Source organism: Eretmochelys imbricata, chromosome 13 (genome assembly GCF_965152235.1).
Source record: "Eretmochelys imbricata isolate rEreImb1 chromosome 13, rEreImb1.hap1, whole genome shotgun sequence".
Lineage (NCBI taxonomy): Eukaryota > Metazoa > Chordata > Testudines > Cheloniidae > Eretmochelys > Eretmochelys imbricata.
The window spans coordinates 35,854,544-35,882,432 of NC_135584.1; the positions used below are offsets into that span (position 1 = coordinate 35,854,544).

Here is a 27,889-nt window from a genome sequence, read left to right on the forward strand (position 1 = left end):
CTTTGGGAGTACATCCAGGAGAGCCGCAAATGCCAGGGCAAAGTAATCCTTTCACATGCTTGCTTTTAAGCTATGTATAGAATTTTAAAAGGTACACTCACTGGAGGTCCCTTCTCCGCCTGCCGGGTCCAGGAGGCAGCTTTGGGTGGGTTCGGGGGGGTACTGGCTCCAGGTCCAGGGTGAGAAACAGTTCCTGGCTGTTGGGAAAAGCGGTTTCTCCGCTTGCTTGCTGTGAGCTATCTACAACCTCGTCATCATCATCATCATCTTCTTCGTCCCCAAAACCTGCTTCCGTGTTACCTCCATCTCCATTGAAGGAGTCAAACAACACGGCTGGGGTAGTGGTGGCTGAACCCCCTAAAATGGCATGCAGCTCATCATAGAAGCGGCATGTTTGGGGCTCTGACCCGGAGCGGCTGTTCGCCCCTCTGGTTTTCTGGTAGGCTTGCCTCAGCTCCTTAAGTTTCACGCGGCACTGCTTCGGGTCCCTGTTATGGCCTCTGTCCTTCATGCCCTGGGAGATTTTGACAAAGGTTTTGGCATTTCGAAAACTGGAACGGAGTTCTGATAGCACGGATTCCTCTCCCCATACAGCGATCAGATCCCGTACCTCCCGTTCAGTCCATGCTGGAGCTCTTTTGCGATTCTGGGACTCCATCATGGTCACCTCTGCTGATGAGCTCTGCATGGTCACCTGCAGCTTGCCACGCTGGCCAAACAGGAAAGGAGATTCAAAAGTTCGCAGTTCTTTTCCTGTCTACCTGGCCAGTGCATCTGAGTTGAGAGTGCTGTCCAGAGCAGTCACAATGGAGCACTCTGGGATAGCTCCCGGAGGCCAATACCGTCGAATTGTGTCCACAGTACCCCAAATTCGACCCGGCAAGGCCGATTTAAACGCTAATCCACTTGTCAGGGGTGGAGTAAGGAAATTGATTTTAAGAGTCCTTTAAGTCGAAATAAAGGGCTTCATCGTGTGGACGGGTGCAGGTTTACATCGATTTAACGCTGCTAAATTCGACCTAAAGTCCTAGTGTAGACCAAGGCTTAGTTTCCTTTTATAGTTTCCTACTGGATTTTTTTTTAAAAAAAGGTCAAAACTGATATTTAATATTTCAACTTTGACAAAGATTTCAACTTTGACAAAGCCACATTTTCAGAGAGGAAAAAACGTTGGTCAAAACGTTTAAATCAGCTCTAGTTTTATATATTTTAAAAAAACCATAATCAGTAAGTCAAATGGGAAGTAATAAGATCTAGATGATGGTTTGAGTCATATGAACAGACAGAAATGGATATATAAACCACTCCCACTCCAAGTGTCACTTTGTTCCCCTTTAGTTCAACCACAAATAGAGGTGACATCAACTTCTGTAAGTGTCCCAAGCACCTCTAGAGAAGGACACAGTGCCACACTAAGTGGGTGTTCAACATGGGATAATGATAAGATAGAGATTTAGTGACAAGATTGATGGGGAGTAGACAGAAATAAATGTGGTATAATTTCATCAATATATTTTTCTCCTAAATCTTTGCTGCCTAAAAGTTGTGTTCTAAAGGACTGAATTATTGTCAATGTATTGTGAAATAACTGACTCGCCTAATTGAGGTTGTTTTTTTTTTCAGATATATTCTTTGGCTTCTTTAAGGGAGAAAAAGAATCACATTCACCATCTAAAGAAAGTAGGTCATTATAGACCATGGTCACTCCAATGATACAAGTGGATTTACTTACCAGATGTGCCTACTGCTGATGTCTATAAAAGGCCATTCCCTTCCCCTCCCCTGGGGAAAAAATACTGGTTGTTCACTGAAATACTAGAAATAAAAAATATTTCACTAACAGTTTTCTAAAAAATGATTGTTCTTATCAAAACCAAAACAAATTTACTGAAAAAAAGTCAGTTTTCATATTCTAGTCACTCATGAAAACAATAGAAATATTCAACCCCCAGAAATGTTTCTGTGCAGAAATTTTATTTTGTTTACTTTTGTTTTTTGGTTAAAAAACTATTTCAGCTAAAAAAATTGGATTTCCTCTAATTTCTACAAATTTTGTTCCTTATGAAACTTGAAAATATTGACTTGACCGTGATCTTTGTAACATGAATTGCTTCCTAGTTGATTATGTGATTGTCCATGAAATAACTGATAATCCTAATGGCATTTTCAGATTGTCCAGAAGGAATAGTCGAGGGGTTTCCATCACCCACCCTTGAACCTGAAGCTGGTAAGTATATACATATGGCTGCCTGTTTTGTTCTGCATCGTTAGCCAATAGTTGGGGTCTTCAGGGCCATGTTGTTTGGGGGAGGAATAGATGAAACAAGTCAGGTAAATCATGTCTCCCTGAACAGAGTAGAAACAAAAAAACGAGCAGTTTCCTTCCTCAGAAATCCCCAAGTCTGCCACTCAAAGAGCTCTGTGCCCAACCAGCTCAATCTCTGTGCTTCCTTTCCACGGTCATGCTCACAACTCCATCTCTTGGCCTTCTGCCTCTCTGATACCCAGCCTTCAACAAATATCGTAGCCTCTGCATGTACAACCAGGGAAACCATTCAGTATGCATGGCTGAAATCTGACCTGCCATAGGAAATACTCTCATTGTTTGCTTTTGTTTCACTAAAAGGGTGTAATTGTAGAGATGATTGGGAATTTTTTTGACAAAATAGTTTTTTGTTCCTGAAAAATGCCACTTTGACAAAACTCAAACTGTCAGTTGGAAAGTGTTAATTTCGATTAACACCCCACCTAAAAAAGCTGGAAAAAATACTTTGAAATTGATGAAAAATCCTGTTTCAGCATACTTTAAACTAAACAAATATTTTTTCAGTTTAAAAAGCTTTTCATTTTGAAAGTGAACTTAATTTATACTAATGAAAAGGATTAACATTATTTAAATGAAACATTTCAATTGATCTGAACTGATTTTAGGGGTGAGGTATGTCAGTTTGCAAAGCATTTTGAGATTTGACTATTTGAATCAATTCAAGACAGGCACATTTTGGAAATCTCCAAAATTTTTGTGGAATGGGAAAACCATTTCCTACCTAGGCTGATTTATATGAGCCTTCTGAGTCTGAAGTATGCATAACAGGCCCACTGGCATGGAAGAGGTCTGTGAATGTCTTCAGATCAAATACATACCAGATGGCAGTCATTAATATGTTTCAGTATAACAATACATTCCTGGAAACCTGTAACTCTCTTTACAAGAGTAATGTTGGTTCTGATTTTTACCTGAATTGGGCAAATTTTGTTGTGAGTATTGGTTATCCATTCCAATAAATATTAACTCTCACATTCTCTGTTTGACAAAGAATCATAGAATCATAGAAGATTAGGGCTGCAAGAGACCTCAGGAGGTCATCTAGTCCCATCCCCTGCTCAAAGCAGGACCAACACCAACTAAATCATCTGAGCCAGAGCTTTGTCAAGCTGGGCCTTAAAAACCTCTAAGGATGGAGATTCCACCACCTCCCTAGGTAACCCATTCCAGTGCTTCACCTCACTCCTAGTGAAATAGTGTTTCCTAATATCCAACCTAGACCTCCCGCACTGCAACTTGAGACCATTGCTCCTTGTTCTGTCATCTGCCACCACTGAGAAAAGCTGAGCTCCATCCTATTTGGAACCCCCCTTCAGGTGGTTGAAGGCTGCTATCAAATCCCCCTTCACTCTTCTCTTCTGCAGACTAAACAAGCCCAGTTCCCTCAGCCTCTGGTCGTAAGTCATGTGTCCAGGCTCCTGATCATTTTAGTTGTCCTCCGCTGGACTCTCTCCAATTAGTCCACATCTTTTCTGAAGTGGGGGGCCCAAAACTGGACGCAATACTCCAGATGTGGCCTCACCAGTGCCGAAAAGAGGGGAGTAATCACTTCCCTCGATCTGCTGCTGATTAACCTGAAATCCTTTTGAGATCAATTTGAGATTTTTTTGAGCCAGAAATACAGATTTTAAAAAGGAATTTTTTTTTCCTTTGGGGCTGCTGGAAAGGAGGTCCAACTGAAAGCAGCTAGTTTTTTCTCTGCTTTGGGGCCAGAGCAGAGACAAAAGGGGATTATCTTTGTGAATTGCAGGTTTTCTTTGCCTGGAGGAAGTGTACTTAACCTCCTGCAGGGAAATTCACAGTCTTCGCAAACCAGAGGTTTTTTTCCCCTAAAAGTAAATAGGGGGGTGTTCTACCCATTTGCCTGGAGACAAAAGTGGTAGGGTTTTTTTTTTTTAGGATTTTGATTTTTTTTACAAGGAGCACAGATTTGAACAGGAATTTTTTTTTCCTTTGGGGCTGCTGGAAAGGAGGTTTCCAAGTAGTGGAGGTTTTTTGCTTTGATTTGGAGCCAGAGCAGAGACAAAGGGAATTGTCTTTTTCTGTAGGCTGACAATCACTATCAGAGAATAGGTATCCTATTCCAGCAGGGCAAAATTTTACAAGCCAAGTTTTGTTTGTTTTATTTCTAACCCTCGGGTGTAAAGTTAGTTAAAAACAGAGAGGTAAAGATGACAGACACCAAGGCACTACACAAATTGGAGTTAGCCAAACTGGAGACAATGAAAGAAGCCGAAAAAGCTCTAGAAGCTGCTCACAGGAGAGCAATGGAGGCAAAGGACAAAGAGATGGAGGCAAGGGACAAAGAAATGGAGGCAAAGGACAAAGAAAGGGAGGCAGCGAAAGAGGCAGAACAACACCAAGTGTCTGCTCACAGGACAGCTATGGAAGCAAGGGCCAAAGAAATGGAAGCAAGGGCCAAAGAAATGGAGGCAAGGGCCAAAGAACTGCAGGAAAAGGAAAAAGAGAGGAAGCATGTGGAGGAGATGGAGAAGATAAAGGCTCAGCAGAATATACCAACAAACCCTAGCAATCCTTCTCCAGGTACCACTTCCCATCCCAGAAAGTTTCCCACCTACGAGGCAGGTGATGATACTGAGGCCTTCTTAGAAAACTTAGAAAGGGCCTGCCTTGGGTACAGCATCTCTACCGACCAATACATGGTAGAGCTGAGGCCGCAGCTCAGTGGACCCTCAGTTGAGGTGGCAGCTGAAATGCCTAAAGAACACATGAACAAGTATGAACTGTTTAAATCCAAGGCGAGAGTCAGAATGGGGATCACACCCGAGCAGTCTCTGCGGAGGTCCAGAGCCCTAAGGTGGAAACCAGACGTGTCATTTACCCGACATGCCTACCACATTGTGAAACATTGGGATGCCTGGATATCAGGAGCAAGTGTTGAATCTCCAGTAAATTTGCCCTTCCTAATGCAAATGGAACAATTCTTAGAGGGTGTTCCTGAGGAAATAGAAAGATACATCCTAGATGGGAAGCCCAAAACTGTAATCGAGGCAGGAGAGATTGGAGCCAGATGGGTGGAGGTGGCAGAGAAGAAGAAAACTGGTCGCAGTTGGAGCGGAGACCAGAAGGGACAACCCCAGATCACACGCTATTACCGGGAGCCGCTGAAGGCCCCACCTACCCCCCGAAGAACCCTCCAGACACCTTATCGTCCCACCACCCCATTCTCCAGCAACCCACCTCACCCCAGTGACCCGTCAGCTGGACGATGTTTTCAATGTAACGAGCTGGGGCATGTAAAGGCCAACTGCCCCAAGAACCCCAACAGATTACAGTTCATTGCACCGGAATCACACCAGAGGTCCGCAGGCCCAGATACCTCCCAGATACCCTTGGAGCGGAGGGAAACTGTGAGTGTGGGCGGGAAGAAGGTCACCGCGTGGAGGGACACCGGAGCACAAGTGTCAGCGATCCATGCTTCCTTAGTGGACCCCAATTTAATCAACCCAGAGATCCAAGTGACGATTCAACCCTTCAAGTCCAACTCTTTCGATTTGCCTACAGCCAAGTTGCCTGTCCAGTACCAGAGCTGGTCAGGAACATGGACTTTTGCAGTCTATGATGATTGTCCCATCCCCATGCTGTTGGGGGAAGACTTGGCCAATCATGTGAAGCGGGCCAAGAGGGTGGGAATGGTCACCCGCAGCCAGGCTAAATAAGCCGTGAGGCCTAGCTCTGTTCCGGAAACTTCTATCAGGACCCGGTCAGAGGTGATGGACCCGGACCCCAGGCCAATGTCTGCAACAGCAGTAGTGGATCCAGTCCCAGAGACCCAGATGGAACCAGTCCCAGAACCAGAACCAGCAGAACAACCAGCACCAGACCCATTGCCAGCACTGAATCCAGTACTTGCAACCTCAACAGCAGAGGGCCCCACCGAACCTGAATCGGCAGCAGCCCATAACCCTACACAAGAAGCTCAGCCAGAGCCTGAACCCCAGCATAGTGTCCCAGCGGAGAGCAGTTCACAGTCAACGGAAACAGCCCCATCCCTTACATCGCTTCCAGAGGGACCAAGCATAGGTCCACAATCCAATGAGGAACTGATGTCTCCAGCATCAAGGGAACAGTTCCAGACCAAACAGGAAGCAGATGAAAGCCTCCAGAGAGCTTGGACGACGGCACGGAGCAACCCACCGCCTCTCAGCTCTTCTAATCGATCCAGGTTTGTTGTAGAAAGAGGACTTTTATACAAGGAAACTCTTTCTGGTGGACACCAGGAAGACTTGCATCCTCAGAGACAGTTGGTAGTTCCAACTAAATACCAGGCCAAGCTCTTGAGCTTAGCCCACAATCATCCTAGTGGCCATGCTGGGGTGAACAGGACCAAAGACCATTTGGGGGGGTCATTCCACTGGGAGGGAATGGGCAAGGATGTTTCTACCTATGTCCGGTCTTGTGAAGTATGCCAAAGAGTGGGAAAACCCCAAGACCAGGTCAAAGCCCCTCTCCAGCCATTCCCCATCATTGAAGTTCCATTTCAGCGAGTAGCTGTGGATATTCTGGGTCCTTTTCCAAAAAAGACACCCAGAGGAAAGCAGTACATACTGACTTTCATGGATTTTGCCACCCGATGGCCGGAAGCAGTAGCTCTAAGCAACACCAGGGCTAAGGTGTACCACATTAATTCTCTAAAGCCCTTTTATTCCAGAGAATTAAAAGTTTGTCAGTTTACAGCCCAGGGAGGAGACAACGCTGAGTGGCCTGAAGGTGTCTACTACGAAGGGAAAAGTGCTGGTGGTGTGGAAGAGGTGAACCTCTCCATGACCCTTGGGCGTATGCAGTGACAGCAGATCAAGGAGCTGTGCACTAGCTACGTGCCAACGTTCTCAGCCACCCCAGAACTGACTGAACGGGCATACCACTCCATTGACACAGGTAATGCTCACCCAATTAAAGTCCAACCTTACCGGGTGTCTCCTCAAGCTAAAACTGCTATAGAATGGGGGATCCAGGATATGTGACAGATGGGGGTAATCCGCCCCTCCTGAAGTGCATGGGCATCTCCAGTGGTTCTAGTTCCCAAACCAGATGGGGAGATACGTTTTTGCGTGGACTACCATAAGCTAAATGCTGTAACTTGCCCAGACAACTATCCAATGCCACTCACAAATGACGTATTAGAGAAACTGGGACGGGCCCAGTTCATCTCTACCTTGGACTTAAGCAAGGGGTACTGGCAAATACTGCTAGATGAATCCGCCAAGGAAAGGTCAGCCTTCACCACACATCTCGGGCTGTATGAATTTAATGTCCTCCCTTTCGGGCTGCGAAATGCACCCGCCACCTTCCAAAGACTTGTAGATGGTCTCCTAGCGGGATTAGGAGAATATGCAGTCGCCTACCTTGACGATGTGGCCATATTTTCGGATTCCTGGGCAGAACACCTGGAACATCTACAAAAAGTCCTTGAGCGCATAAGGGAGGCAGGACTAACTGTTAAGGCTAAGAAGTGTCAAATAGGCCTCAACAGAGTGACTTACCTTGGACACCAGGTGGGTCAAGGAACTATCAGCCCCCTACAGGCCAAAGTGGATGCTATCCAAAAGTGGCCTGTCCCAAAGTCAAAGAAACAGGTTCAATCCTTCTTAGGCTTGGCCGGTTATTACAGACGATTTTGTACCGCAATACAGCCAAATCGCCACCCCACTGACAGACCTAACCAAAAAGAAACAGCCAAATGCCATTCAGTGGACCAAAAAGTGTCAGAAGGCCTTTAACCAGCTTAAAGCGACACTCATGTCTGACCCTGTACTAAGGGCCCCAGACTTTGACAAACCATTCCTAGTAACCACAGATGTGTCCGAGCGTCGTGTGGGAGCAGTTTTAATGCAGAAAGGACCTGATCAAGGATTCCACCCTGTAGTGTTTCTCACGAAAAAACTGTCTGAGAGGGAAAGCAACTGGTCAGTCAGTGAAAAAGAATGTTACGCCATTGTCTACGCCCTGGAAAAGCTACGCCCATATGTTTGGGGACGGCATTTCCACCTGCAAACCGACCATGCTGCACTACAATGGCTTCATACCGCCATGGGAAATAACAAAAAACTTATTCGGTGAAGTTTAGCTCTCCAAGATTTTGATTTCGACATCCAACACATCTCAGGAGCTTCTAACAAAGTGGCTGATGCACTCTCCCATGAAAATTTCCCAGAATCAACTGGTTAAAATCATCCTTGAGATGTGGAAAATATTGTTAGTCTTTATGTACTTGGTAGTATATTTAGAGGTGCATGTGTCTTATTAACTCTGTTTTTCCTAGAGCTCCAGGAAGAAATCCCAGCCAGCATTTCACCCTAGCTGAGATTTGGGGGGGCATGTCATAAATATAAAGGGAAGGGTAAACCCCTTTAAAATCCCTCCTGGCCAGAGGAAAAATCCTCTTACCTGTAAAGGGTTAAGAAGCTAAAGGTAACCTCGCTGGCACCTGACCAAAATGACCAATGAGGAGACAAGATACTTTCAAAAGCTGGGAGGAGGGAGAAAAAACAAATGGTCTGTGTCTGTCTGTATGCTGCTTTTGCTGGGGACAGAACAGGAATGTAGTCTTAGAACTTTTAGTAAGTAATCTAGCTAGCTATGTGTTAGATTATGATTTCTTTAAATGGCTGAGAAAAGAACTGTGCTGAATAGAATGACTATTCCTGTCTGTGTGTCTTTTTTGTAACTTAAGGTTTTGCCTAGAGGGATTCTCTATGTTTTGAATCTAATTACCCTGTAAGGTATCTACTATTCTGATTTTACAGAGGTGATTCCTTTACTTCTATTAAAAGTCTTCTTGTAAGGAAACTGAATGCTTTTTCATTGTTCTAAGATCCAAGGGTTTGGGTCTGTGGTCACCTATGCAAATTGGTGAGGATTTTTACCAAACCTTCTCCAGGAAGTGGGGTGCAAGGGTTGGGAGGATTTTGGGGGGAATGACGTGTCCAAACTACGTTTCCCAGTAAACCCAGTTAAAATTTGGTGGTGGCAGTGGAAATTCCAAGGGCAAAGGGTAAAATTAATTTGTACCTTGGGGAAGTTTTAACCTAAGCTGGTAAAAGTAAGCTTAGGAGGTTTTCATGCAGGTCCCCACATCTGTACCCTAGAGTTCAGGGTGGGGAAGGAACCTTGACAGCTGGCAATGTACCTACTAATATAGCCCAATATGCTGTTAGCCTTCTTGGCAACAAGGGCACACTGTTGACTCATATCCAGCTTCTCATCCACTGTAATGTCCAGGTCCTTTTCTGCAGAACTGCTGCTTAGCCAGCCTGTATCAGAGCATGGGATTCTTCCATCCTAAGTGCAGGACTCTCCACTTGTCCTTGTTGAACCTCATTAGATTTACTTTGGCCCAATCCTCCAATTTGTCTAGGTCACTCTGGAACCTATCCCTACCCTCCAGTGTATCTACCTCTCCCCCAGCTTAGTGCTGAGGGTGCAATCCATCCCATCATCTAGATCATTAATAAAGATTTTGAACAAAACCAGCCCCAGGATGATGGCTAAAGAAGAAACCATTTTGTGAATATAGAATTTTTTATTTATGGAATTCATTATGGTGCTAATCAACAAACTAGACCTTGTTGTGTGTGTGTGTGTGTGTGTGTGAAAAATAACTGTTTGATTAAATGGAATTATTTTAAATATATAACATTTCTGTTTTCATTGACATTTTGGGGATATTCATAATAATGTCCCCGACAACCCAAACTCCCCACACCCTAATTTTGCAGCTAAAACTATTTAAAAATAGTTTTGACAGAAAACTTTCAAACAGCCCGCGAGGTGATGTGGCCATCTTGCCAGACAATGAGGAAGATGATATTGGGGTAGAATTTTGGTCCAACCATAGGTGGATTAATGAATGTTTTTGTGAGACAATAGAGGAAAAGGCTGCAGTAGTTGAGAAGAGAAATAATAAAGTTTGGACACTGAGGCTTGGTCTTCACTAACAGGGCGGGGGGATTGATCTAAGTTACGCAACTTCAGCTACATGAATAACGTAGCTGAAGTCGACGTACTTAGATCTACTTACCGCACTTCATTGCGGTAAGTCAATGGCTGACACTCTCCCATCGCCTCCGCCTGCGCCTCTCGCCCTGGTGGAGTACCAGAGTCAACGGGAGAGTGCTCGGCAGTTGATTTATCGCGTCTAGACTAGATGCGATAAATCGACCCCTGCTGGATCAATCACTGCCTGCCAATGCAGCGGATAATGTAGACAAGCCCTGATTGTAGCCATGTGGACACGGAGGAAGGGATGATTTTTTTTTCAGATGAAAAATAAAAAAAAAAATGGCAAAATGTGGAGACATCCCAGACTAGAGGTAGGGAAGGAGGGGGAAGAATCTATCCTGAGGCATTTCAACTAACAACTTTGACCTTGGGCTACTTGACAATATCTTCATTGTACTCTGTGTGTTGTTTCTTAGGCTTTGTCTACACATCTACAGATGTTAAAATGGCATAGCTATGGCACTGCAGTTGTGTCACTGTAGTGCTGTCTTGTCAATACTTCCTGGACCGATGGAAGGGTTTTTTCCATCATTGTAGTTAGTGTTCCCCCTTGAGAGGAGGTAACTAGGCTAATTCTTCCATCAAACTACCTGTGTCTATACTGGGGCTTACGTCATTTTACTGCATCTCTCAGAGGTGTGAATTTTTCACACCCGTGAGTGAAGTAGCTAAACTGACGTAGGTTTTCAGTTTAAACTAGCCCTTAGATGTTTATGTTATTGTCTGTGGCTGTGTGAAATGACTGGAAATCCTTATGACATTTTCAGGTGATATGGAAGGTGCATTACAGTGTAAGCCAGCAGGATCTGCACCAGGTGGCTTTTCACTAGGTAAGTATATATCTTCCTGGATCTCTCACCTGACCTTACAGTTGTAACTGCTTTTATGTTCATAGCATTCAAACAGAGAAGTTAGATTAAAAATTGCATAATTTTGCTCCAAGGTTGCAAGGTATCACCATGTTTTTCTGAAAATGCAGAACCTTTCCACACAAGAAACAAAAACAGAGAGAGAAAAAGCAGGCTGCTCGTTAAGGCAAGCTGGCACAACTCAACCATCTTGCTCCAGGCTGCCTCTTTGTAGACTGAATGCTGAAACACCCACATTGCATGCTTCCCTCAAAGTCCTTTAACCTGCAAATATGACCAGGAAACCTCTTACATGGAAAGTGATAGCATGTAATTATAACACTTTTTAACACTGATTTTTGCAATGTGGACACACAGTAAAGGATAATTTTTCAATTTTTGGAAAAGGAAAAAATGTGGAGGCAACCCCAGATTAGCAGTAGCAGAAGGGGAACTCAATTCTGCTGTAGCTCAACTAATATTTTTGTCCTTCTGTTACTAGCAAATGTCATCATTGTAACCTGAATACTGGTTCTTAAATTATTATATTGTTGTCTGTGGCTGTGTGAAATGACTGGAAATCCTTATGACATTTTCAGGTGATATGGAAGGCTCATTGCAGAGTGAGCCAGCAGGAGCTTCACCAGGTGGCTTTTCACCAGGTAGGTGTGTATAATTCTGGATCTCTTGCTCTGACCCTATAGCTGTAACTGCTTTTATGTTCATAGCATTCAAACAGAGAAGTTGGATAAAAACATTAAATACTCTTGCTGGAAGGTTGCAGTGTAATATTACATTATTTTTTTAAAAAATCCAGAACCTCAATACTCAGGAAATAAAAACAGAGAGAGAAAAAGCAGGCTGCCCCCTAAAACAGAGAGGCAAAACTCTCCCCACCTTGATCTAGGCTGGCTTTATTCAGAATGACTGCTTAAAAACCTAGATCACATGCCTCCCTTAGAGCCCAATAGCCTACAAGCCTGATCAGGAAACCCCTTACAAGTAAAGTGAGCGCTAACACATTTTCAGACTAGCACTACCAACAGTGGAATTGCTTCTGATCTGCTCCTGCTTGAGAGGATAATCATATCCAGATTGTTAATGACATAGTCTCATGAGTAATGCTCATGTTCTCTGTTTTCTAAGTGTGTGCTCAGAACCAAAGCCTCCTGGGAAGCTCCTGTTTCTTAAATAATATAGGCAACTCTTTGATGGTTACCACCAAAGTATCTGAGAAGTTTTCAAAAATTCAGGATGGGGAACTGAGGTTCAATGAGAAATAAAGTTGGGAAATTCAAAGGTATCTCAACAAATTAAAATTGATGTTCAATGGGATATGAGTGTTTAATCCCTTACAAATCCCAGCCTAAGTGACTTCTCAAATATCACCTAGAAAACTTTTGGCAAAGGCAGGAGTAGAACTGGCTTGAGTTGATTCCCAATCCACTGCCTGAAATTGATACTTGAATTCTGTCTCTGGTTCTGGTGTCCATATTTGAAAATGGGTCACTGAAACATTGGAGATGAATGCAGAGAAGTGTCACAAAAATTATGCCAAGTCTTATACAGTGAGAAATTTAAGGAGTTCAGTCTGTTTAATATATGAAAAAGAAGTCCAAGAGGTGACTAGATTATGGTGTTTAAATACAGCGGACCCTCACTAGAGCGCGCATCACTACAGCGCGGATTTGTATATAGTGCGGTCCTGGCGATGGATCCCAAATTTAAATATTTAAATTGGGATCCATGGTAACGTGGCCTCCACTATAACGCTGTCCCCACGTTAATGTGGTATCACTCATGGATCCCGACCCCGCGTTCTAGTGAGGGTCCGGTGCACTTTCACAGTGATAAAATACAGGCATACTCTTGAATCTAGCAGGGAAAGGCATAAAAAGAAGCAATGGCGGGAAGTTAAAGTGAGACAAATCAAAGTGAGAAATAAGGCACACCTATTAATGATGAGAGTGATTAACCATTGGAACAAACTCCCAAGGGAAGTGGTGGAATCTCCATCTCTTTGGCTTCAAAGTCTGATTGGATGCCTTTCTGGAAGAGATACTTTAGTCAAACACAAGTTACCAGGCTCGGTGAAAGTAACTGGATGAAATTGTGTGGCCTATGCTATACAATAGATCAGACTAGGTGATCTAATGGTCCCTTCTGGCTTTAAACCTATATATAGAGAGAGGTTTCAGAGTAACAGCCGTGTTAGTCTGTATTCGCGAAAAGAAAAGGAGTACTTGTGGCACCTTAGAGACTAACCAATTTATTTGAGCATAAGCTTTCGTGAGCTACAGCATCCGATGAAGTGAGCTGTAGCTCACGAAAGCTTATGCTCAAATAAATTGGTTAGTCTCTAAGGTGCCACAACTACTCCTTTTCTTTTTATATATAGAGAGAATACTGAAGCTTATAGGACTTTGGCATTCTGTAGTCATATGCTGTTCTCTGCAACAGTGGCATATGTTGGGAAGAGGAAGTCATTGGAGTTATGTGGCATGGCAGGGGTAAACCCCTTTAAGGCCCTGCCAAAATGCTGGCTGCAGCCTTCTCTCTGGCCAGGAGGCCAGGGGTAGAGACACAGGTACTCAGCAGGGAGCCCAGCTGCAAGCCCTAAGGAGATCTGGCTCGGAGGAACATGCTGAGCTAAGTGCTGACAGCTGGGCTGAGGCATGAGAGGGCTATAAAAGCCCTGGGCAAACCTCAGTGGGGAGGTTAGCCTGGGAGGAGCTAGGAGGGTGGTATCACTGTCTCCTTACCAAAGAAGGAAGCCTCAAAAGCTAGGAGACCCTGGGGAGGGTCTGTGGGGCACTAGCTGTTGTGGGATCTGGGAACTGCACAAACACTGTAAATAAAGACACTTGGGTGATCCAGCAAAAGAAGGCGTGGAAGATTCTTTATTATACCAGCCTAAACACAGGGTGCAGGCTCAAGAGGAAGAAAGCCTGCGAGGACCCTGTGAAGTTACTATAGATTTACCCATCAATAAATGAGGGAAGAATCTATCTTACTGCATTTTGCCAAGATCTCTGGGGGTCATGTCTTCTAATCCTTCAGAGCAAACAATAATTCCCACCCTCATTGTCTCTAGGTGACACATCTAATATCTCTATGAACACAGTTCCTGATGGGTCCTTGGACCAAATATTCACAGCCCACCCCCAGAGCTTTAAAGTCTAAAGTTTTGTAGAGATTTCCTGTCCTGTGTGGCAGCTATCACTGAGTAATTGTGAGTTCCTGGAAATAAAGAGAGACTCCTTCTCTGTAGGGAGGTGGAATTTTCATTGTCTGGGACTGTACTTTGGAAATATTTAGCAAGAGCTTCCTTTTGCACACAGATTATGTGCAATCACAAAGCACATGGCAGGAGTGCTGTAAGCAAGGCACAAGAAGTAATACTTCCATTCTACTCAGCACTGTTAAGGCCTCAGCAGGAGCACTGTGCAGCAAACTTCAGGAAAGATATGGACAAATGAAGAAAGTCCAGAGGAGAACAACACACTAATTTTTTAATTAAACATGTAGAAAACAGGACCTATGAGGAAAGATTGAAAAAGTTCACTTTATTGAGTCCGAAGAAGAGAAAACTGAGGGGGTCATGACAACAGTTTTCAAATGAGTAAAAGGTTGCTGTCAAGAGGGGGTTGATAAATTGTTCCCCTTAACCACTGAGGACAGGACAGGAGCAAGGGAGATTCAGGCTAGATATTCGGAAAAACTTCCTGTCAGGGTAGTTAGGCACAGGAATAAATTCCCTAGGGAGGTTGAGGAATCTCTGACACAGGAAGCTTTTAAGAACAGTTTAGAAAAACACCTGTCAGGGATGGTCTAGATAATATTTTGTCCTGCCTCAGTGCACGGAACTGGACTAGATGACCTGTCGAGGCCCCTTCCTGCCTTACATTTATATGATTCTGTGTAAGTAGCCAGGGCTAAATTAGTCCTAGTTTGGCTTCCTGGTAGAGCCAGAGTAATAGAGGAGACAAAGCAAATAGAAGTGAAAACTCTTGAAACTGAAATGAGACCTCCCTCCACAAGGGCCAAAGTTTAGTGTTGTTGTTGGTTTTTTTAGATGCATCTACATCAGACAGCTCTGCCATGGAAGTAGGGAATGTTCCCAAAACTGATGAGTATGATTTTCACAAGTTATTTCCATAGAGCTCTCACAAGGTGGATCTAGAGAATAAGAGAAAAGCATTCCTCTCTCCCTTCAACTTGCCTCTGTCAGAGTGAGACTTTAGTGAATAGTGTTCACAGTGGCTGGGTTTTCAAAGGACCCTAAGAAAATTAGGTACCCACATCCCATTGGGGTTAAATGAGATTTGAGCACCTAACTCACTTAGGATCTTTAAAAATCAAAACTGGTGACTATAGTTTCATTATCGTTGTCTGGATTGGAAAGGATCATGGTATCTTTATGCTATTTCAGTCATACACCAAGTGAGATTTCTGCTGCTGGATTCCCCAGTCCTGTTCAAATAGAAAAGGATGAAATTGCGAGGTGGCATTGAAAAAGAGGAAGAGAATTTTAAATTCTGTGGAATATGCAAGGGGGTTGCAGTGGAGAGATTCCAAAAGGGCACTTACTAATCAGAACCACAAGCAAAGAAAGGTCATTTTAGCAACTGAAATGTGGACAGATTGCAGTGTAGTACGGGGGTGGGGGTGGGGGGCGTGACAGGCACTCTCTGTGCATTAGGAAAGCTATAGAGAAGCTCACAGTGACTGTGAACATAGATGGTGGATCCTGGGAAAAAGATTTTAGCCAAATGATAAGTTTAGAAGGTATATAGAATCATAGAATCATAGAATATCAGGGTTGGAACGGACCTCAGGAGGTCATCTAGTCCAAACCCCTGCTCAAAGCAGGACCAAATCCCCAACTAAATCATCCCAGCCAGGGCTTTGTCAAGCCTGACCTTAAAAATATCTAAGGAAGGAGATTCCACTACCTCCTTAGGTAATGCATTCCAGTGTTTCACCACCCTCCTAGTGAAAAAGTTTTTCCTAATATCCAACCTAAACCTCCCCCACTGCAACTTGAGACCATTACTCCTTGTTCTGTCATCTGCTACGACTGAGAACAGTCTAGATTCATCCATATATTGTCTATATATTTTAAAGGAGAAAGTGGCAAGACATTGACGCAGCCTAGTAGGAGAATTGAAGATACTGCATATCAGATCATACATTTCTCCCATTTTTTTCTTTCTTATGATACTTACAACCTGCAGGAAATGCAAACTTGGCCTTAATCATTGTACCCTGAATTTTGTTGCCTAGGTGATTGCATTATTGTCAATGATAGTATGCAGTGATTGATAACCCAAATATATTTTTCAGATACGAAGAACAAGTCAATTACTGAAAACATTAAAGGTGGAGTAGGTAAATTATTTTAATCCCCTGTGGATTGAGTTTGAAATTCCTCTTTTACACTGCTGCATGAGGAGTTATTGGCATCTTTGTGAAAAGAGACTCAGGCCCAGTGAACTGTTCAGTTAAACAAATCCCTTATTATAAGTGGGCCGTATTTAGATTTTGATGATTTTGAGTGTTTAACAATTGAAGGTTGTGTTTTCTCAGCTCAAACCAATTCTAGTGGGAGTTGAGGGAACTCAGCATTAGAAGGGGGTGAAATTTTTCAGCTCAATTTTCTTTCCTGAAAAAAGCACGTTTGGGTCAGCCATGGTTTGAGTATTGGCCTGCTAAACCCAGGGTTGTGAGTTCAATCCTTGAGGGGGCCATTTAGGGATCTGGGACAAAAACTGGGGGATTGGTCCTGCTTTGAGCAGGGGGTTGGACTAGATGACCTCCTGAGGTCCCTTCCAACCCTGAGATTCTATGATTATAATATTTCATGAATTTGCATCAAATTTGTGAAACTGTTTATTTTACAACAAAAACAAATCAGGAAAAAAACCACACCAAATATTTCATACTGAAATTTTCAAAGTGAAATGTTTTGATTTTTTGGATAAAAACAGTTTTTTAAGAAAATTAATAAAAAAAATTTGGTTCAATTTCACTTAAAAAAAACTTTTAGAACTCAAAAACCAAAATAAAATATTTCATTCTGAGTAAAGCCAAACATTTAATTCTACATACAATGATTTTTTTGTTTTCTTTCTCTTTTCACTGAAATTTAAAAAAAAAATCATTTGGGATTTTTTAATTACAATTGTTTGTTCGACAGTGAAACCAAAATTCAGTTATTTGCACAGCTCAAATCAGCAGCTAAAGGAACTGGGCCACATATCTTACATAGTGGAATATAGGAAATGGTTTATACTACCATCAGGTGTTCTGTACAGGGGAGAACTTGACAGCTGACACATCTCAAACCAGATAAGTGTGTGGGGGTCATTATGTGGTACAATGAGGAAATCCAGGATTCTGAAAATTCCACAGCTTTTGCTCTGCTGTGATTGTTCCCACAGCTCCTGGTTGGCACTAGCAAATAAGAGATAAGAAAAACTCTGCTGGTTTTCAGAAGTTCCTGAATATATATATATATATATATAGATCTGATATTTGAATTCTGGTTTGTGCCCTCTCACAGGCTCAGTGGTGGATTTCGCTAGAATGTGGCAAAAAACCACTCATGGTCTCTTGACCTGGAAATGGGGAACGAACAATAACTTTCTTTACAAATGCTGTAAGTAAAAAATGGGTTTACAGACTCTGTGGTGTGGATGTCTCCTTTTCCTAGGGTCCCGTTCTGACAGTAAATACATCACACAGAAACATGAGAAAGGGTTGTCTTCCTATACGGTATTTTTACGGTCAGAAGAATTCAATGTTTATTTTTAAATTTTGACAGACAGTGTCATTGTTTACTTTAAGCATTTTTAAGATTTTTACTAATTTAAATTTTCAGTAGCATGAAAATATAGATTTTAAACATTTTTTAGTCTTACCAATTTAAATCTTCATGGTTGATGAAAATTAAGAGGAGAATCAAATGATTATTTAAACCATTAAAACACAAACTGTCAACATCATATGCCAAAATGTACAAACTAAATATCCTTAAATCAACAAATCATTCTGGTTTTTAATGTTAATTCACTAGTCTATTTTATAACTGCCCTAAATCAAAAGTCTAAATCACTGGATTTTGACTTTAAATTCTCAAGAAGCATTTTTCATATTTTGTTTATCAGTAAATTTTGATTATCAGTGGAAACAGGTTTTCATTGGTTTATATAGAAAGAGTGAAATCCATGGTAACTGACCAATAAAATCTAATACTTTCAAGCCAAAGTATTATATTCTAAATATTATGTTAAAATTGTAAAGTCAAGCACTCAAATGTTAGGACAGTTCAGAATTCTGCTGAATTCCCTGATATCTGCTGGGAGAGCAATACAGCGGTGCACAGACAATCCAAGAAGTTTTTGGAAAGGGTAGGGGACAATTTCCTGGTGCAAGTGCTGGAGGAACCAACTAGGGGCAGAGCTCTTCTTGACCTGCTGCTCACAAACCGGGAAGAATTATTAGGGGAAGCTAAAGTGGATGGGAACCTGGGAGGCGGTGACCATGAGATGGTTGAGTTCAGGATCCTGGCACAGGGAAGAAAGGAAAGCAGCAGAATATGGACCCTGGACTTCAGAAAAGCAGACTTTGACTCCCTCCGGGAACGGATGGGCAGGATCCCCTGGGAGAATAACATGAGGGGGAAAGGAGTCCAGGAGAGCTGGCTGTATTTTAAAGAATCTTTATTGAGGTTACAGGGACAAACCATCCTGATGTCTAGAAAGAATAGTAAATATGGCAGGTGACCAGCTTGGCTTAACAGGGAAATCCTTGCTGATCTTGAACACAAAAAAAAAGCTTACAAGAAGTGGAAGATTGGACAAATGACCAGGGAAGAGTATAAAAATATTGCTCGGGGATGCAGGAGTGAAATCAGAAAGGCCAAATCACACCTGGAGTTGCAGCTGGCAAGAGATGTTAAAAGTAACAAGAAGGGTTTCTTCAGGTATGTTATCAACAAGAAGAAAGTCAAGGAAAGTGTGGGCCCCTTACTGAATGGTAGAGGCAACCTAGTGACAGAGGATGTGGAAAAAGCTAATGTACTCAATGTTTTTTTTGCCTCTGTCTTCACGAACAAGGTCAGCTCCCAGACTACTGCACTGGGCAGCACAGCATGGGGAGGAGGTGACCAGTTCTCTGTGGAGAAAGAAGTGGTTCGGGACTATTTAGAAAAGCTGGACGTGCACAAGTCTATGGGGCCGGATGCGCTGCATCCGAGAGTGCTAAAGGAGTTGGCGGATGTGATTGCAGAGCCATTGGCCATTATCTTTGAAAACTCATGGCGATCGGGGGAAGTCCCAGATGACTGGAAAAAGGCTAATGTAGTGCCCATCTTTAAAAAAGGGAAGAAGGAGGATCCAGGGAACTACAGGCCAGTCAGCCTCACCTCAGTCCCTGGAAAAATCATGGAGCAGGTCCTCAAGGAATCAATTCTGAAGCACTTAGAGGAGAGGAAAGTGATCAGGAACAGTCAGCATGGATTCACCAAGGGCAAGTCATGCCTGACTATTCTAATTGCCTTCTATGACGAGATAACTAGCTCTGTGGATGAGGGGAAAGCAGTGGACGTGTTGTTCCTTGACTTTAGCAAAGCTTTTGTCACGGTCTCCCACAGTATTCTTGCCAGCAAGTTAAAGAAGTATGGGCTGGATGAATGGACTATAAGGTGGGTAGAAAGTTGGCTAGATTGTTGGACTCAATGAGTAGTGATCAATGGCTCCATGTCTAGCTGGCAGCCAGTATCAAGTGGAGTGCCCCAAGGGTCGGTCCCGGGGCTGGTTTTGTTCAATATCTTCATAAATGATCTGGAGGATGGTGTGGATTGCACCCTCAGCAAGTTTGCAGATGACACTAAACTGGGAGGAGAGGTAGATACGCTGGAGGGTAGGGATAGGATACAGAGGGACCTAGACAAATGAGAGGATTGGGCCAAAAGAAGTCTGATGAGTTTCAACAAGGACAAGTGCGGAGTCCTGCACTTCGGACGGAAGAACCCCATGCACCGCTACAGACTAGGGACCGAATGGCTCGGCAGCAGTTCTGCAGAGAAGGACCTAGGGGTGACAGTGGACGAGAAGCTGGATATGAGTCAACAGTGTGCCCTTGTTGCCAAGAAGGCCAACGGCATTTGGGGCTGTATACGTAGGGGCATTGCCGGCAGATCGAGGGACGTGATCGTTCCCCTCTATTCGACATTGGTGAGGCCTCATCTGGAGTACTGTGTCCAGTTTTGGGCCCCACACTACAAGAAGGATGTGGAAAAATTGGAAAGAGTCCAGCGGAGGGCAACAAAAATGATGAGGGGACTAGAACACATGACTTTTGAGGAGAGGCTGAGGGAACTGGGATTGTTTAGTCTGCGGAAGAGAATAATGAGGGGGGATTTGATAGCTGCTTTCAGCTGCCTGAAAGGGGGTTCCAAAGAAGATGGCTCTAGACTGTTCTCAGTGGTAGCAGATGACAGAACAAGGAGTAATGGTCTCAAGTTGCAGTGGCGGAGATTTAGGTTTGATATTAGGAAAAACTTTTTCACTAGGAGGGTAGTGAAACACTGGAATGGGTTACTGAGGGAGGTGGTGGAATCTCCTTCCTTAGATATTTTTAAGGTCAGGCTTGACAAAGCCCTGGCTGGGATGATTTAGTTGGGGATTGGTCCTGCTTTGAGCAGGGGGTTGGACTAGATGACCTCCTGAGGTCCCTTCCAACCCTTATATTCTATGATACTATGGTTCTATGAATTAAGCTTCCCCATGAAATTCCAGTAAAGCTGCCTTCTGCATCGGCATTATAATAGAGCTTTAATTCCATGGCTCTATACTATTCCCCCCATTGCCTGAACTCATAAGAAAAATTGAAAACATGGAACAGGAAGTGTTAGGCAACCTAAATGATAGGTGTTGCTTCCAGATGTGCCTATAATGATGCCCTGTAAATAGCAGGAAGGAGAAAGTGGTGGTTGTGCTGTATAATGGCCAGTGGATGGAAGGATCAAGTATAAGAGAACTATACTGTATAATGGGCACTAGGGACAGCAGAGGGCGAGGGGTGAGGAAAGGGCAGCCATACTGTACAATGGGCACTAAGGGAAGCAGAGGGTGAGGGTGGGGAAGAGGTGGCTCTACTTTAAGGGCAGAAGATATACACACTTTACCAAAGCACCGCTGCAGTGAATATTATTTATTAATCCTGCCACTGGCAAGGTGCAGATTCTAATCTCTTAGTATGAAAACTTTATTTTTGGATACATTCCTTTAGCTGCTCTTGACTCTGCTGAGCTGGTGAAGGATAAAGTCATCTCCTTGGTAGATGCTGGAATAGCCATAAACTGTGTTTTCCCTCTGGTTCTCCGCCCGGAAAGGAAAGTGAAACTGATCCTCTCCTTCGACTATGGCCCTTTTGAACCATTTAAGGTAACTCCTATCATTATTACATTTCTACAGTCATTCAAATTAGGAATGAGGGGCCATTGCCAGGTGATATTTGAACACAGAAAAATACATTGTCCCTGACCCCAAGAGATAAGAATCCAACAAAGAAATTTCCAATCTAAAAAAAAAAAATCTAACAGTATTTTCTTTACTTTATTTCTGGAAAACAGTTCAGGACAAGAAGGGAGCAAAGAATCCCATCCCCTTCTATCCTGCTGGGGAAATGTTTAGTGGAAAGAATCCTACCATCCAAGTAGCAAGTTGGTCAGCCGACTTGAGTCAACACTAATACTTTTGCGAGGTGTCCCAGGGCCCAATGGCTCTCTACAGGAGGAGATTTTCAAATGCACAATGGACAGTTTTGTGACTTAATCAATGGAAGCAGGACAACACATTCCCATGTGTGCCTTAGAAAATATACCTCATAGTGACCTTAAAGAAGGAAATCTGTTTTTCACCTTAAGTGAAAGATGAACCTTTGGTAGCCTTGAGCATTCATGTGTCGAGTACTGGAGATGAATATTGACCCATGTCTCCTACTGTACCAAGGTGGGTGAGGTAATTTCTTTTACTGGACCTTCTAGCATTGGTGCAAGAGACAAGCTTTCAAGCTTACATGGAGCCCTCCTTCAGGTCCTACTGAACCACTGAGATCTATCCCAGTTGAATAGTTATGGGCTGCTGTGAACCTTCTAGCTCTGTTCTTGGGTAGTGAACTCAATGTGCCATGTTTGATCTATGCTTACGGCTGTGGGCTGAGATTTTTAAAGGCTCTTAAGTGAGTTCAGTGTCCAACCCATATTGACTTTTCCTGGGAGATAATTTCATGCTCCTTTAAGCTTCTTTGGAAATCCCAGCTATGGGGTTTCCTTGTAGACAGTCATGCATTGCTACACAAACATTCTTCCTATCCCAAGAGCAGAGGGTATGGTTTCCACTGGAGGTTTTCTGCGTAGTCAATTAGTAGAGGACTCAGAGAGAAAGTTTGATTTTGAGCTATCTGTTTTGAGCTAGCTGGTCTTGTGGACAGCAGTTCTCTTCAATAAAATAATCACGATACCTTCACTTACAGGCCCTCAAGCAAACTGCCAAATACTGTAAAGAAAACTGCATCCCATTTCCTGAGATAGACGAGAAATTGCTCCAAGAGCCAGATAACCCCTCCGACTGCTACATCTTCAGAGGAGAGGGTGCACCTACCGTCATGCACTTCCCACTTTTCAACAAAGTGAATTGTCCTGGTAACTTTCATGTCACACCCATTTTCTTAAAGGCTACTGACCTCACTCTCATTTCACTTACATGGATGAGTTAAATACTGCTGCGTCTGGTTTGCTCTGGGGTAAGGTAGCAAAGGGACATAGGGAATGGGATAAAATGTCAGATTTATCTAGTCCAGTATCCTATGTTAAAGAGGGTATCCAGTAATAGAAGCTTAAGAGGAAGTTGTGAGAAATCACAGATTATGTAGTTATAGAATTATCTGCCATAGGGGATGTTTGTCACTAGACTCTGTGGGGGGTGGGGTGGGGTTGGCTCTGATTTCTAAACATTTTAAGCCAAATTTTTAAATGTATCTACAGATGAAGGTAGCCACCTAGTGGGATTTATAAAGTGCCTAGGTGAATTAGGCACCTAACCTACTCAGCTGCTTTTGAAAATCTCACCAGTTGCCTATCTTTATCTTTCCACAACTCAATACATTTCAAAATCTGGCCTATATCGCTTCCATTTTTTAAAAAAAATTAACTAATTTAAATATGAATCTTGAAAATATTCATGAAGATGTCTACCTGTGTTTTGAATCCTACTGTACTCTTGGCTTTAATGTTATGTGCAGTGAGTCCCATAGGTTATTTTTTGTTGTGTATAAATAAAACTCTTTGCTTTTATGATTTTTACATTTACAGATTTTCAGTTTCATCAAATGACTCCTTGAGCTCAGAATCAGGCACCTTCTTTCTTTAGCTCCTGTCTAGACACAGAGACCAAATCTTCTCTCTGTTACACAAATGAAGTCGAAGGAATAAATGTAGATTTACACTAGTGCAATGAAGAGATGAGTCTGGCATATAAAGAGAAATTCAGAAAGGAATGCAAAGGAGTCTAAAAGTGGGAAAACCTTTAACCTTCTCTCAGCTGTCTGGGCATGTGAGTTATACCAGCTCAGACACCCATATGTTCTGTACAAGTTCTATTTCTCTTTATTTTTGATCCACTGTGAATGCAGAGTGTCATGCCATTAGATGCTCTGTTCCTATAATGATGGGAGTCTTATAAGAACTCAGGGGCAATATTTTTAAGGGAGCCTAATGGAATTAGTCACCGAAATTCCATTTTTTCCATTGAAATCCCTAGATAGGTAGATGCATAGGTTGTACTCTAGATTCATTTAGCTTAGTGCAAATGAGAGCAGAATCTGCTCCTTGTTTTTTTCACAAACATGCTGAATATGGGACACTACTGAGAAAAGCAAAGAGACAAAAGAATAGCTGAGGGACGGGTAGAAAGCAGGGAAAATAGGAGAATTAATTTGATAGAATTAAAGGAAGTCTCCAAGTCTGTAGAAAACCTGATTCAATAGCTCTGAAAAGTGCAAAAGTATCCATTTCAGTTCAGGAGGTTGTTGACTCTGAACCCGAAAGATGACAGTTCAACTATATTAACTATGTCACTGCTGATCGCTGTAGACAAAACATCCAGATGCTTTTGGATTAGGAGTAGAGCATTTGTGAAACCCTTTTCCCCATACATGAGCCTCACTTGATTCTTCTCCTTAAGTCTCGGAAGCAAGATATTCCTCTCACGATGGCCTGGGAACCCTAGAACACAACCAAAATAATAGTATTAGTTGTTATTGACACTACAGTAGTATTATCATCCTAAAAATGTATTCACATCTTTTCTCTCTTTGCTTTTAGCCTATGTGACAGAATGGAGAATTAGATTCACCCCAGTTCGCTGTCTCTACCATGTGGGAGACATCACCAAACTCCTCCAGTCGGCAAGACTGAATGTGTCGAACAACAAAGACAAAATCCTTCAAGAGATCAAATACATTGTGGCTCACTCCAGCAAGAAGAGAAGCTCTTAAGAAGAGTTTCTCATCTATGCCCCACATACATTAAAGCCACCCAGTAGATTTTGAGAACTACAGAATTGTCACGTGGCTGGAAAATGTCATTATTTGGGATTACAGTGGGGAGAGGACTCTCAGCTTCTGCTATGAAAGCACTAGTACCTAGCTCATGAGTTAACCCCTTAAGTTGATTGCACTTTAGTTCAGCAATTCTGATTCTGCGCATTAGTCAAAGAAAAATTCTCTCTTGGTATAAATCATTTTTTGCTTGCTGTTGTGAATTATTGCTCAGTCAGTCTCTGCTCTGTGTGATGACAGATGCCCTTGTCTCCTGATGCACAATTCACATTCAATCAATAAAGCCTATAGAATCAAACCATTTGCACACAGTGCCTCCATCCTAGAAATCGCCTGCAAAAGCACAAGCACCTGACACCTATGGTAAAAGCCATCTCCCCTAGCTCTTATCACACTTTATACATAGACAGGTTAGAAAAATAATAAACTAGTTTTGTGGGGGGGGTGTCATTTTTATTCCAAAGGTGTGTGTGGGGGGGGTTTCGTGAAAACATTATTGAAAATGTTGAAATTGTTATCAGTATTTTTTAACAGAAAACAATATTTTGGATCAACAGAATATTTTGATAAAGTTTTTTGCTGGTAAATTCTGATTTTGAAAGCATAGATAAAAATGAAAACAAGAAGAATGAGTAATGATGAGTTTCCTCTTCCAATCCAGCAAGGCTCCACTGGAGTCTTTGGAGTCGGTCCAAAGGTGTAATGGGGAGTAGAATCCTGTCCAGTATTTTCAACTTCTTATGGGAGCTGGGTATTAATATGAACAGGAAGACTCTAATATTCATGGTGTGAAGAGCCACATGTTGCAGAATCTCAAGTCCGATCCTCGTAGTCCATCTGGTTGAGAAGGAGCAAACGGAGTGGCAAAGTGCTGGCCCCTAGAGGGATTTAAATTGATATTGATCTGTGCTGCTTGGACAAGCTTCCTCAGCCAGGGGCACTGTACAACCCATGGTAGCCCCGCCTGGCTGTTTGTCTCCCTCTAGTGACTATACCACATATAAGTGATGAGTAAGGCTGAGATTTAGTTATGGGTATTTTTAGTAAAATCATGGACAGGTCACGGGCAATGAACAAAAATTCACATTATAAATACATATGACTAAATCTTAGGAACTCTGGGGCACCGCTGCTGCTGCTCAGGGGACTGTGTGGACTGGGGCCTCACTGCTGCTTGGAGGGGTGGCCCAGGAGCCTGCTGCAGCCCCGGGGCAGTGCCCGAGACTGGTGCTGCTCCAGCAGCCCCTGGGGCCAGCTGCCTAGGGCTGCCCGATCAGTGGCCAATACCACTGGCCCCGGAGCTGCGCAAGCAGCTAACCCCTGGGGCTGCCCGAGCAGAAGCCAGTGCGGCTGGCCCCAGGGCTTCCTCAGCTGCTCAGGCAGCCCTGGTATCAGCCACACTGGGTGCTGCAGAAGTCATAGAGGTCCTTGAAAATCATGGAATCTGTGACTTCTGTGACCTCCATGAAAGACTCGCAATTTTAATGATGAGTCTTCTGCAGACTTTCATCTGTGGTAGCCGGTTCTTTAGTGCCGGCAGTACGGCGTGTGCTTACAGATCTGGCATTCCTGGGTTCAGTCCATCTGGAGATAGCATTGTTAAGACACAGAGCTTTCAGATGCACCCTGTGAGGTGAATGAACTCTATTTGAATAGCCAATGAATAAAGATCCCAGATTGTTCTCAGGACCTTTGCACTTCATATTATTGTAAATCAGGCGTTCTCAAACTGGGGGTTGTCACCCCTCAGGGTGTCACAAGGTTATTATGTGGGTGTCACATGCTGTGAGTCCCCGTGCATGCCAGGTATCGGCCTGTCAGCCATGCACGGGGCTGACAGCCCAAGCTCTTCAGAGGTGGGCAGCTGGAAAGCAGCAGCTGCTGGCCAGGTACCCAGCTCTGAAGGCAGCGCTGCCCCCAGCAGCAGTGGAGAAGTAAGGATGGCATGGTATAGGGGGTAGTCATTGTTTTGGGAGGGTCATCACAGCTGAAATATTTTCAAATTGGGTCCCAGCAAAACAAGTTTGAGAACCCCTGTAAACTAATATGGAGGATGGTCCCAGATCCCTTCCCTGTTGGATGAGCCCTGCCTGTGTAACTCAAGGTAAAGAAGCGTGTGAGAGTGAGCAGGAGAAAATATCAAACAGTAAAATGGAGCAGGCATGAGACTCTTTGCACTTGGCATAAATAAACCAGGAGTTAACTACACAGAAACCAGTGGCCATGGCTCTCCTTTCACTTTGGACATGATCCAACATCCAGTTGAAGCTATTCCACTGTGGATAAATAAATAAAGTGTCAGTGGGCAAAAAAGAGAGACAGAGCAACCACTAAGAGAATGCCTGTAAGGCCCCACCGGTCTAGAGCCCAGGTCTGTAGAGCTACCAGGTAGCTAACAGTTCCAGGCTGTCACCCAGGAGCAGCGGTAATCAGCCTGCGCTCCACTTCCCATGACCTGCTGTGGATACCGACCACGGGAAATTCCACCTTAACGTTTGACAGGCAACAGCCCTGTGACTCCTGATTGGTTCCATGCCCTATATAAACCATTCAGGCCTGTCTGTAAAGGCCTATACTCTAAGAATTTAGGTGTATTCTTATCACTTGGCTAATCATAGAGGTATAAAAGAATCAAAATCACTTTCTGCCGGTGTAAGGGCCTTCTCTTACTGTGACAGTCTGAGGCCCTGTTATTAGGCTAAGGCCTTTGGCTAAGCAGCAGAGGTAGCCATAAGCTAGGAAGCGACCGGTCACATCCTCACATTCCAAACTAGTCACATTGAAATAAGGTGCTGTTGGGCTGTTAGGCACTATCAGGACAGGATTGTATTCCTATCACCTCCAGAGAAAGGGAAGTGCCTAGAAAATGTAAAAGGAAACTTAGTTTGATAGCATCCTGTCTGGCAAGAACTCACTTATCAATAGCTGGGATGTGAAACCCTCACTTCTGTATTGTCTTGTCATTATAGTTTCCACTTTGCTATTGTTTGTATAATCTCTGTCTGGATCTGTGATTGTTCCTGTCTGCTGTATAATTAATTTTGCTGGGTGTAAACTAATTAAGGTG

At 43.3% G+C, this 27,889-nt stretch overlaps 1 protein-coding gene across 1 annotated transcript in view; it reads left to right on the top strand.

Annotated features, from left to right (window-relative positions):
- The window catches only part of LOC144273753 (cytosolic phospholipase A2 gamma-like), a 41,339-nt gene extending 16,580 nt beyond the window's left edge, over positions 1–24,759 (top strand). The window contains exons 8-16 of the mRNA XM_077832459.1: positions 1,624–1,680; positions 2,171–2,227; positions 11,116–11,178; positions 11,796–11,858; positions 16,543–16,587; positions 17,762–17,857; positions 21,493–21,647; positions 22,738–22,906; positions 24,587–24,759. Coding sequence (XP_077688585.1) covers positions 1,624–1,680; positions 2,171–2,227; positions 11,116–11,178; positions 11,796–11,858; positions 16,543–16,587; positions 17,762–17,857; positions 21,493–21,647; positions 22,738–22,906; positions 24,587–24,759 — 878 coding nt within the window. The remainder of the gene's footprint in view (positions 1–1,623; positions 1,681–2,170; positions 2,228–11,115; positions 11,179–11,795; positions 11,859–16,542; positions 16,588–17,761; positions 17,858–21,492; positions 21,648–22,737; positions 22,907–24,586) is intronic.
- The last annotated feature ends 3,130 nt before the right edge of the window (positions 24,760–27,889 follow it).